This window comes from Brachypodium distachyon, chromosome 2, assembly GCF_000005505.3.
Source record: "Brachypodium distachyon strain Bd21 chromosome 2, Brachypodium_distachyon_v3.0, whole genome shotgun sequence".
Taxonomy (NCBI): Eukaryota; Viridiplantae; Streptophyta; class Magnoliopsida; order Poales; family Poaceae; genus Brachypodium; species Brachypodium distachyon.
Window position 1 is genome coordinate 22,135,268 of NC_016132.3, and position 12,382 is coordinate 22,147,649.

The following is a 12,382-nucleotide window of genomic DNA, read 5'->3' on the forward strand; positions in this document are numbered from 1 at the left end:
CCCCGGGAACGGAATTATACAATTTAGCCCCAAATTGCTAACATTTGCATAATTCAAGCCTCAGGTTCTTAACCTACAATAAACACCTCAATACATACACGCATTAATGTGCTCATCGCAGGATTTTGTAACATGAATATCAACCAAAACTCTACAGAATAGAGTAATTACAAAGCTCATACAAGGAGCAGAATATCAAATATTACAAAGAGAGGACACATGTCCCAACATTACATCATTACATCAGCGGAAGTCGAATTATGCCCGAGTACGGACAAGAATACAGCATGGCCTGAAGAGGCTGGAAGCTGGAAGGAAACCCGCCACGAGTCTCAGAACCCTGATCTGGATCTCCTGGCTAAACATTGAATCCAACGTCGTGCTCCACGAAGAAGCTAGCGGCTCACTTGCTCTGCTGGAACCTCTGAAGAAAACAACGTTGCAAAGCAACTGAGTACAAAGTACTCACAAAACTTACGGGAAGATCTAAGCTAGTATGCAACATGTCTCAAAGGAGGGTAAAGTGGGGTTATGCAGCAGCAGATATATTTGGAGAGACACTCTATTAACAACGTCTAATGAGAGGATGAGAAGCGTCTACTAAGGTGAAAGGGATTAACCTATTTACTAAACACCAAACAACACAATCCTCATATCACCCCCCAACACCCTGTGAGAAAGCAATCCAAAGGACACTCACACCTAACCAGTTTTAAGCATATCCATGAATAATCCCTAATTACTAGTCAAGTTGTTGAGATTAAGTTGGTTAAGTTCTCTATGATCAAGTAATAACCAACCAAGTCATCCATGACCGCGTACACGGCTTTCCGAAAGATTTATCCCTGCAGGGTGTGCCAATTTACCCGTACACGTTCGTCCAACCCTTGTTGCCACTCGAGTAGGAACACACAAAGACGTGTGTCGGCAGGATTGGGCGACACGACGTTTCCAAGCCTCACAACTAATCCAGTGAACCACCCAACTGAGTCTAATCCGAAACGAGAGCCCGGCCGAAGCGTCATACGGACTCAAGAGTTGCGAGGACAGCTGGTAGTGGTTCAGTGTCCGCAGAATGACCACTCCAGACTAGTGCCGCAATCCTATATGTATGCAAAGTACCAACAAACCTCCATGAATCTCTATGTGCATGCAATGCAAATGCCAAATGGAACGCCCGAACTATGTGGCCCCTGGAAGAGCTATGAAACGAGTACTAAGCCGAGGGGGAACCCATATATTCTCCCATGAGCGGTTAGCACGAAGTTTCTTGGGTCGGCGAAAACGAGAACTCAGTCCTTAGGTCGGCGCCAATGGAACAAATCACCAATGCGTTAGAGCACGGCCTCCCATCGTTGCCTTGTTACAGTTTAATATCATATCACGGTTTAATAATTGCAATTTGAATACAGGAAGTAGCATGTGGATGTAGCAATTGTGAAACCCCTGATAAAAGGACACCAGACTCGCAACTAAGCATGACATCTAATGACCAAGATGTAGGGCAACAACAAACATGTGACATGGTAATAGGACAAATAACAAGACATAAGGCAATAAGTAGAGCTGACTAATAAGCTATGCAACCTAGAGGCATCGTGACAAGACTGATATCGTAACTTAATGCAAGACTGAGGGAGAAGCAATAGGTATAATCGACATGGTCAAGGAAGGACTGTTTGCCTGGAGTACTCAATTGCCCAGAATTGAGCAAGAATCCTGGAAGAAGAACACAAGCGTAGTCGTCGTCGTAGGAATCGCAGACTAGCGAGGAAGAAGCAAATAAACGACATAAAAGAAAAGTATAAGCATACAAGATACACAAGTTAATTGATATGCGCAATCAAAGAATGATGCATGACATGAGAATGATGCATGTCATGTTAAGGAATCCGAAGTAAATCCGATATATGATTACCAAGTTAAATGGAGTCCGAAAATACTATACCTAGCACATATACAACTCCATATGCAAGGAATAGAGTTTAATGGATCAAATACACACAATAATGTTATAGTTGTATTAGGATGCATGACAATTACATGGATAGGTGCGATGCATGTTTTAAAACAAGAACAACACAAGGATCCGACTAGGTCGGGGTTGCACACACTAATGGAAACAAGGTACCTGCATCTATCGATATTATCGGTACATACACGGCATCTCATACAACGCATGCATTTCATATGTCGCACAACCTACGGGTCTATGGCACGGAACTCCAAGGTTCTACCTTTGTTGCGTGCCACGGCGTAGTCGATGTAATCAACGTCGTCGAAGTAGCCGTACGGTCGAGGTAGTCGTACACGTAGGTGTTCGCGGCTCCTCGTACGTAGTCGTCGCGGCGGAGTAGTCGTTCACGGCTCCGGCTCGGAGGTTCTTCGGTCTTCACAGCGCACAACAAGGACTTGGGCAGCGACACGGCGAAGCACTCGCGGAGCAGCGGTAACAGTAGCACAGCAGCAAGCACACGAAGGCGCTGACCAGCAGGGCCCACACGTCAGGATTTAATTAATTTTAGAAAACAGAAAAGAAAAGGAGAAAAGGCCACGGGCCTGGGCTTGGGCGTGCTGGGCTGCACGGTCGGGCTGAGCAGGGCTGGAGAAGATGGACCAGCAGGGGACTCGGCTAGGCCTGGCGAGTTGGGCCGCAAGAGGTGGAGGCAGCGCGGGGGAGTAAGGCAGGCGGCGCCGGTGATTTTGTGGGGAAAAAGAAGGGCAGAGGTAGAGAAGATGCGCTGCCAGCGGTGAGCTCGCGCGGCAGAGGAGCTGGCGACCGGAGGAGCTTGGCGGCGTGGTGGAGGAGCCGCAGCGACGGAGCTTGCGGGACACAAGAGGCGCACCGGTGGGGAGCAGCAGGCAAGGGCGCTCGGCGGTGAGGTGGGGCGGACGCGGGCGACGCGCGCAACGGGCGCGGTGGAGGGCGGAGCAGAGGGAGGCGCGGACGAGGTGGAGGCGCGGGCAGGCGGAGCTCGGGCGGCGTGGGGAGCAAGGGCGTGTGGGCGAGCGCGGGGCAGAGACGCGGAGCAGGGGAGGCGCGCGCGCGAGGCCGGGGAGAGGAAGAGTGGCGCGGCGACGGGGAGAGGCGGCGCTGGCGGCGCGCGTGGCTAGAGGGCCATGGGAGGAAGGCAGAGCTGCGCCGCGGAAAAAGAGAGGGGGCCCCAAGAAGAGGGAGCTCGGGGGGCGGGCGGCGCCGGCCATGGGAGGAGCTCGCGGGAGAGAGGCTGCGGGGAGAAGAAGGTGGCGGTGGAGGAGGAAAAGGAGGAGAAAGAAAAAGAAAAAGGCAGGAGCTAGCTTTTATATGCAAAAGTTAGGGTTTGGCTTAATGGCCTTTTGGGCCAACCAAAAGCCTCAAACAAAAATACGAACATTTAGGTTTACGCAATAAATAAGACAAGAGACGAGTGGTCTAATTAAACCTGGAATTAATTTATCAAACTAAAATAGGATTTCTACAAAAATAGTTTTAGGCTTTAGCAAACACAACAAAAGACAAACACACGACAACACAAAAGAAGTGACATTTTGCGCAAGCAAAAAAATATATTTCATGCGACATGATGCTAATGACATGGCAAACCAATTATGATGACATGAGCATGACACGATGTGAAGATGATTAAATTACAAAACAGTCCAAAAGGGCTTAAAGGAAAAGGGTTGCTCTCGGGCTGGTACACTATGTGCTACCAGTTTTCTCAATCAACGGACAAAATTAATCATTTGTGAACTTGCCAGTTTTGATTTGACGTCATATCAATAAGATAACTCATATCAGGACACTCACAAACACGTGTTCACAGTCTCCATTTTCAGTTCGTAATTGAACCCATGCACCCATCCAACACAAACCAACCCACCCACTAATTACCAGTCTGCCAACACATCTAAACCCACCCAAACCGTTATTTCCCCACCCACTAAACTGAAGCCTCAAAACCCAGGTAACCCGCATTAATCCAACCGAGCAGACCAATGCTCGGCGCTAGCTCACAGTTAGGGGACACACGGTCTATAGCAATTAGCAGTCCCTGAAGTGAATTTTGTTTTAAGTTAATAACAAAATCTTTGTACACAAGTATTAACAGTTAACTGACTTAAGCACATCTATATTAGGAGAAGTAAGAGCAACTTCCGAGAACAGGCTTGAACAGTTACCTTTTGCCTATCTGACATAAAAGTCCATTTCCCAAACTTCCCTTCATCCCCACTAAGTCCATATTGAAGCTGTTCCAAGAACCAACACCATGATGCAGTATCTTCCTTCCCTACCACACCAAATGCTAGTGGAAACAGGTTATTGTTGCCATCTCTACCACTGGCTGCCAGGACTTGTGCTCCTATGGTGAGCTTAACAAACCATCCATCCACCCCTGCATAACAGACACACAGTTAGTAATCTTAACAGTTAGCATCCATATTCATGATAGAATAGGTTGGTTATTTATTTACCAATAAAATGCCTACAGCCATTCAGGAATCCTTCCTTCTATGCATTCAACATAAAAGAGACCATGAAACCTAGGGTTGGCCTGAGGAGCAGGACTAGTAATGGTTGTAACAATGGCTCTACTGCCAGGATTGAGATTGTTGACAGTCTACAGGTAATCCCTGATCCTCCTATACTGCTCTTTGTGTTTACCTAGCACAACCTCTTGAGCTCTAGCTCTTGCCCTGTAAGCCATATGCTTGCTGATCTCAACACCATACTTCCTCATTGTAGTGTCTATCATTGATTGCACTTTGTAGTCAGGGTCACTCCTCATATTTTCTTCAAACACCTTGGCCAACCAAGAACTGTTAATCCTGCTAGTCTCTTGAGTAATTCCACAAGTGTGTGGCTCAACAACCTGTCTCAAACAGTGTGTGTCCTCACCTTTTATCTGGCATGACACCATATAGAAAGGGCATGGGCCCTGTGACTTGCAACATACAATTACTCTGTCTTTGTCATTCCTCAAATATGCATAGTCCCTTCTATTCTTGATATGGTAGTTCTTCAATGCTTTCCTGAATTGGTGCACATCTCTGAAACACATAAGTTGGACAAATTGGGTATGGGCCAGAGGCTTATCCTCATCATACCACACCCTTTCAAGATCCTTCTTTGCTCTACTCTTCCTCTTCTTGGGTGGCTTGACTAAGACAGGCTGTGCCCCATCATCATCACTTGGGAATTGAGGATCCTTGCAATCATCACTGTCTTGATCAGTCAGGAATGGGTCTTGTAAAGCTCCCTTTGCTTTCTTCTCTAGATTTTTTTTTAACTCCTTCCTTTGCTGCCCTTGTCTTCTTTGCATACTCTTTCTTAGGTCTCTTTGGTTTCCCTGTAGTGATAGCTTCAACCTCTTTACTTACATCTTCTCTCATAGGAAATGGGTCATCAACATCATTGTCACCCTCAAATACCTCCTCAAGATCAGGTATAACTTCATCATCTAATTTGGATTCTTCATCATCTTCAGAGAAGTAAGATGAAGCTGATGAGCCACTCTCTGCTGACTCTTCACTGTATTCTGAAGTCAGTAAATCAGGGTCTCCATTTTCCTCCACTGCAATTTCCTTCCCCTTATCCTTAACTCTGCTTCTGTCTTCTAACCCATTTCTCACATTCTTCACTGCATTGATATCAATGTTCTGCACTCCACTGGTACATTGGTTCACACTTTGTTGTGTAGCAAGCACCTCCTCTTCCTGCCCAAAAGATAACCGCTTAGGCTCCACAACATCAAATTGTAACATCCTTCTCTACTTCTTTCTCCTAGGAGTAGGCACATCACTATACCAGTCTAACATCCTCTTCTCAGGTGAATTGTCATCCTCATCATGTAACCTTCTCATACCATGCAACTTCAAACACCTTGTGCCTCCATATTGTTGCAATGCTTCACCCACTTTATCACTGCTGTCTAACAGTTCCCACCCAACCATCCCAACTTCTGGCACCCTCTCATAATACAGATGGTCTTTTTCTGTGAAACCGCTATCTACCATAAGAGATATTAGATGCTTCAATTTCAAAAAGGACCTACCGTCCTCTCAACAATTGTGCACCCAAGTTTCAGATTCACTGTCCAGAGCTCATCCTCGAATTTGGAATTAGTACAACAAAAGTTGTGATATCTAATGAGGCATTAAACCATACCAAATTTGCACCTTTTCGTACTCCTACTCTACTGCTAACACAGGCGGAAGGGAAAAACCCCAATTGTGCCTATGATTCTGCTCGCGGTAAGAAATAGACCACACGGACCGGGCAAAACATAAATTTTCCTACCCCCCAGCCTAAGAACAACCATAAATCGCAAGAAATCGACGTCGATCATCAGAAATTTTGAAAACAAGAAAACCCTAGTTCGTCCCCTTCCCTTTCTGAAACCCTAGAAATCAAAGGGGGGGGGGAGGCAATGGAGAACTTACTCCAATCCCGCCGCGGGGTCCGTCCAGTCAATCCTCCACGACGACATCCTTGAACGCCGGCGATCGCCGGCGTCTTCTCCTCCACTTCCGCCTCGCATCTTCGCTTTTGTGTTGCCCCAGCTTGAATAGTGAGAGTGCGGGAGTGAGAAATGGGGTCCCCGGTGTTTAGATTCGGGTCGGGACGGGTTAACGGGTCGGGTCGGGTTTCAATCCAACGTGGCAACTGACGGTGGGCCCCACTTGTAAGGAATGCTGTCAGTTTGGTCTAAACACCGGTTTTGGGTAAAGTGAGACAAGCTGCCTGAAGAAGTGTGGGTTTGCGACGTAATTAGCAAAAACTGTGGTTCCTTGAGAAGGATGCCCCAAGAAATATGGTTTCTTGAAATTTACTCAAAATATCCTTGTCTGCCATTTAGATTTTGCCAATACTAAAATCATAATGAGGGTACCGAGTGAAAGTATCACGTTGATCCATACGTCCTAATTATCTTAACCATTGGATCTTATATATAATGGTCAACAATTAATGAAGGAGATATGTTTGCCGTACTAGCCTGAAACACCAAATTGGTTTAAGACCCATTAGGCCTAACATGCTATGTTGGAGCTGGAGCTATGACTACTTGAGACAACACGCTAGTGATGCAGACGAGATAATACTATTTTTTCTATAATACACCAACGTCGGTGTATCATCTTCTATAGAAGAAAACTTGCAGAGCAGCGGATACAAAGTCTAGAGTTACAAATTAGCCAGCGTCTCTCTCCAGACGAGATAATACTCATGGAGGGCAACATCAACCACCAGTGCTGTCAAGGAGGAGCTACATAGGGGATGCTAGGGTTAGGGGTTGAAGAATAAATTTGGAATTTAGGCTATTCTTGGACATGAAAATAATAGACCAAGGTAACGCACGGCGGGATGGAGGAAAGCTCTGTTTTTTTTGTTTGTAAGTTTCCAGTACAAACGATTTGCTGGAAATCCCATTCAAACTGGATGTTATATCCATGTCAACAACCATCAAAAGAATTAACGAATTAGTGCTCTCAACTATAATTTTGACCCTTCCAAGAAAAACTATAATTTTGACTTACAGTGATGTCCAGGTTCAAGAAGCACTGAGCTTCCGACCACCGCTCCTCTGGTCCCTCTGTTAATTGCTACCTACCTCTAACACCTGTTGTCTTTCCAGATTGCCCGTTGTTTATCTCTGTGATCATCCGCCTCTAACAGAATCACTCCTAACCTTCACCCATAACAGTTGCTCGTCGTCACTCGTCAGCGTTTTACCACAGCTCATGAAGATTAGGAGATGGTTCTTAGGACGCACGCAGGGGTAGGGTAACTTGACGCGAGTGGGCAGGAACAGACTGTCGATCTCGAGAAGTACATACTTCGGCCGGCCCTGCTTTAGGCGCAAAACATTGACAGCGTGCAATCTTTCCAAGTGTAAAGTTAGCCGCCAGACATGGCCCACCACTTCTGTCCGATGTGGCGAGACACAGCTGGGATCCCAAGTGGGGATTATTATACGTTTGTGCCCGATGCCCCGGTGTCTACCTTGTCACGGTAGTCCGATGCATGCTCTTGACTCCCAGCCTTGCTGCCATTAGACGCCGCCGCCGCGGACCAAGCAAGATCAGTCCCGCGAGCGTTCATATCCATTTGCGTGCGAGATCGTCCACCGATATCTCGGCGCCCGCCTGCAGATTGCGGTATCTGAGAGTCAACGCGAAATCATCTCCGGCTGATCCCCCTTTCTATTACTGTATTTCCCCAGAGTCAGCAGTATAAAATCTTCGGCGCATCATCCGGCGACGATGTCTGCATCTTCCGGCTCCGCCTCGGACCCGCTGCTCGCGCGCGCGGACGAATCAGCCATGGCGGAGGACAGCGCCGTCGCGGCGGTCGACCACCGCGGCCGCCCCGCCTCCCGCGCCTCCACCGGTCGCTGGAGGTCAGCGCTCTTCATCATAGGCAAGCCTTCAGCTCCGTCCGAGCAATTTTGGCGGACAAATTTGTTCGATTTGTGTGCCCCGTGTTATGATTTGAAACGGGGGATTATCTATGGTTGCTGCGTGCAGCGGTGGAGATCGCGGAGCGGTTCGCGTTCTACGGGGTGTCGGCGAACCTGATCAGCTACCTGACGGGGCCGCTGGGCGAGGGGAACGCCAAGGCGGCGTCGGCCATCAACGCCTGGAACGGCGTGGCGCAGCTGCTGCCGCTGCTGGGCGCCGCGCTCGCCGACTCGTGGCTCGGCCGCTACCGCACCATCGTCATCGCCTCGCTGCTCTACGTGCTGGTAAATCCAAATCCCCACTCTCATCAGACGTTGTTATCTTTTTGGCCACCAGAAAATATCGCCATTACGTTCCGGCTGAGTTCACGGGAGAGCCTCGTGCTGGTCCCGCATGTCAGCGGCAGACGTTGGGAGTAGCGTGCTTGAATTGGTCGTGGCTAGTATTTCAACCATCGAGATAATTTGACCCTATTTACTGACTGCTTCGTACGCAAATGCTGTTTGGCGACGAGCTGATGTTAAAAATACACGGAATTATTGTGAGCTGCTGGGAGTCGACAACTACCCGTATTGGGAATATTGATTTGGGAGTTTTCGGTGCTCGCACATGCGGTCCATGCGGCTGCCCCTCAATAATGAATTCATTTGTCATTGTCGTCAGATGAAATCCATGAACAAAATTACAGCTTTACAGACTCTGTTTTTAACACTTTACAGAAGGGAGCAGAGACTCTTTTTTCTTTCTTTTTTTCTGGACACGAGGAGCAAAGACTCTTTCTGAACAGCGGGACGGATGTGTTTAAGTAGGGTTTATGGTTGATTTTTTGAAGGGGAAGGGTTTTACGGTGCAAACTCCACCGAAATTAGTTCAAAATGCAAAATTTGAAGTCCAAACTCAAGTGCGTTTAGTAACAGCGAGAAAACAAATTCAACATGAATAGTGGTCCTTCACTGTTTAACACATCATTTGTATATTTCTTTTTTCTATCCTTTCCAAATGTATTTGATTTTCAACTTGAAATTTTGCACATTTGTAAAACATCACACCTGCAACATATGGTATATTTTTATGATTTTTTGTAATTTTTATACGTGGTTGATGTGAAGTCCGCACAGTTTACATCAGATATGCCGTTAGATAATGTGTCCCGGTGTGTATCAAATGAGGTGCAACTGCTCCCATGTTTTATTTTCGAGTGTGGATATATCTAAGTTGGCCGGTTTAAAAAAATCTTAAAATCTTAGTGGACGTTTCAGAACCGTTGGATTATTATTTAGACGCCCACTCTCCTATTTCAATTGTTCCTTTGGAATCTTAAATCAAAAACTATATCCAACGGTTGAGGAATCAACTCATCTCTAACTAAAATCGGGCAACTTAGACATAGCAAAACCATTTAGTTTTGGGTGGGACTATTTCTTAGGCACCTGGTTCTTAAGCAAAAAGCTTAAATAGTCTAAGTTGACGGATCAGAACCGTTAGATTGGTATATACATGTCAGTTTACTCTCTTTTTTCCATTACTTGTTATCTCTAACTAAAAATTTAGGGAAACGGTTTATTTTCCTGTGAACGAGGAGACACTTCCTTTCATATTTCTCTTTTTCTTCGACGTTAGTTTCATCACAGAGGTTCATATTCACCAATCTCACATCATTGGAAAATTTCTCACTTGGCAGGCTTTAGGCGTGTTAGCTCTGTCGACCTTGCTCTCCTCCGGAGGCCACAAATGCAGCAATGCCACAGCCGGCGCGGGCACGGCCTGCCCGCCGTCCGGTCTACAGATGGTCTTCTTCTACATTTCCCTGTACATGGTGGCCGTGGCTCAGGGAGGGCACAAGCCGTGCGTGCAGGCCTTCGGCGCGGACCAGTTCGACGCGAGCGACCCCCGGGAGTCCGTCTCCCGGAGCTCCTTCTTCAACTGGTGGTACTTCGGCATGTGCGCCGGCACCGCCGTCACGCTGGTAGTGCTCAGCTACATCCAGGACAACATCGGCTGGGGCCTCGGCTTCGGCATTCCCTGCGTCGTCATGGCAGCCGCCCTCGCCGTCTTCTTGCTCGGCACTCGTACGTACCGCTACTACTACGTCTCCGGAACCAAGCAACAGAGCCTCTTTGCTCGTGCCGGCGAGGCTTTCGCCGAGTGGCGCCGGAGCAGGCAGAAATCGACTGCTCCTCTCGCGATCTCTGATCCGCACCAACGCCATCAAGCGCCTGAATTCAGGTAATACAGTAGTTGGTTGCAGAGTACGTGTTCGATCGATGCAAGGCAGTAAGGACGCGGCGTCATTGATCTGTTTTTTCTCCAAATTTGCAGTGGGCAGGTCGATGTGGAAGAGCAGGATCAGGTGGTGGGCAAGGCGGACCTCGTCGAGGAAACCAAGCGCGTGCTCCGGCTGTTCCCGATCTGGGCGACATGCCTGATCTACGCCGTGGCGTTCGCGCAGTCGTCGACGTTCTTCACGAAGCAAGCGGCGACCCTGGACCGGCGCGTGGGCCATCGCGGTCTCCAGGTGCCCCCCGCGGCGCTGCAGAGCTTCATCAGCGTTACCATCGTCGTCTTCATGCCCATCTACGACCGCGCCATCGTGCCGCTGGCGCGCCGCTACACGGGCGTCTCCTCGGGCATCACCATGCTGCAGCGGATCGGCGCCGGGATGCTGCTCTCCCTCGTGTCCATGGTGGTGGCCGCGCTCGTGGAGACGCACCGGCTCCGGGTGGCCATGGACGCCGGGCTGGCCGACAAGCCCAAGGTGCCCGTCCCGATGAGCCTGTGGTGGATGGTGCCGCAGTACGTGCTGTTCGGCGCCGCGGACGTGTTCACCATGGTGGGGCTCCAGGAGTTCTTCTACGACCAGGTGCCCGACAAGCTGCGCAGCGTCGGGCTCGCGCTCTACCTCAGCATCTTCGGCGTCGGCAGCTTCATCAGCAGCGGCCTCGTGTCGGGCATCGACAGGGTCACGGCCGCCAAGGGGCACAGCTGGTTCTCCAACAACCTGAACCGCGGCCATCTCGACTACTTCTACTGGCTCGTTGCCGCGCTCAGCGCGCTCGAGCTTCTGGCCTACGTCTTCATCGCCGCGACTTTCAAGTACAAGAAGAACAAGGCGGCAGCCATTGAAACTACCGCTGGTTAGCAATATACACGTGCAAGCTAGGCATTGTATAGATGAATTGAGGGTGTACTAGGTACATGCTTGCATTTTTGGCATTGAAAGTGGCAAGGGCCAAGGAGGCCCACACATAGATGCTCTCTCGTATAGTTCCCGTTCACATCTCCGGCACGTCTACATATCGGCACGATCACCTTCACATCGCGTCTCATCACCGAGGAGGATTTTGTAGGAACATGGATTTATATTGTAGAAATATAAACACAAATTTGTAAGTTCCTTCCTTTGATCCAGTAAAAAGTGTCGTGGTTTAGTACAACTTTGTACTAAAATTGTAGTAAACCGACTACACTTTTTATGAATCGGAGAGAGTACTGTTTCAGCAAATTTTAACTAGCAAGTTTTGATCCCATTTGCATCTTACTTACAAGGCATACATGACTGCATATCCGGTGAAAACCACTTTTACAACGAAACCCTGTCAAAGCCATCATAATTTGTTTAAGATTTTCTCAGAAAAACTGCACATGTTAAAGAAGTGATGTTTTTATATATGTGTAAAATGACAGGTCCAAACACAACTGCGTTTAGCGGCAGAAAACAAATTCAGCATGAACACTACTCCTTCCTTGTTTGACACTATTCGTTGTGTATTTCTCTTTTTTATTTCTTTCAAATGCAATTGATTTTTTACTAGAAATTTTACAGGTTTGTAGAATGTCACACCTCCAACATAATGTATTTTTTAGTCTTTTTTTAATTTCTAAACATGGTTTCTACGGTGTTTGCACGTTTTGCATTGTAAGTGTGGTTTCACCTGATATT

General features: G+C 47.9%; 2 protein-coding genes across 4 annotated transcripts; one reads left to right on the top strand and one right to left on the bottom strand.

The window, feature by feature from the left end:
* Positions 1-364: 364 nt before the first annotated feature.
* LOC112270575 lies at positions 365-3,264 on the bottom strand. 2 transcript variants are annotated; one of them, XM_024458300.1, is made up of 3 exons: positions 2,560-3,264; positions 2,238-2,483; positions 365-424 (listed from the first exon to the last, which is right to left on the bottom strand). In XM_024458300.1, the coding sequence occupies exons 1-3, from the start codon at positions 3,202-3,204 to the stop codon at positions 404-406; spliced, it is 912 nt and encodes a 303-aa protein (XP_024314068.1). In that variant the 5' UTR covers positions 3,205-3,264; the 3' UTR covers positions 365-403. The 2 variants fall into 2 exon arrangements, with proteins under 2 accessions (XP_024314068.1, XP_024314067.1); XM_024458299.1 differs by lacking the exon at positions 365-424 and adding an exon at positions 1,323-1,764.
* A 4,695-nt stretch (positions 3,265-7,959) lies between these two features.
* LOC100824280 (protein NRT1/ PTR FAMILY 5.10) lies at positions 7,960-11,957 on the top strand. 2 transcript variants are annotated; one of them, XM_003566164.4, is made up of 4 exons: positions 7,960-8,401; positions 8,509-8,726; positions 10,124-10,668; positions 10,762-11,957. In XM_003566164.4, the coding sequence occupies exons 1-4, from the start codon at positions 8,245-8,247 to the stop codon at positions 11,579-11,581; spliced, it is 1,740 nt and encodes a 579-aa protein (XP_003566212.1). In that variant the 5' UTR covers positions 7,960-8,244; the 3' UTR covers positions 11,582-11,957. The 2 variants fall into 2 exon arrangements, with proteins under 2 accessions (XP_003566212.1, XP_014753430.1); XM_014897944.2 differs by having other exon boundaries at positions 8,227-8,381.
* Positions 11,958-12,382: the final 425 nt, after the last annotated feature.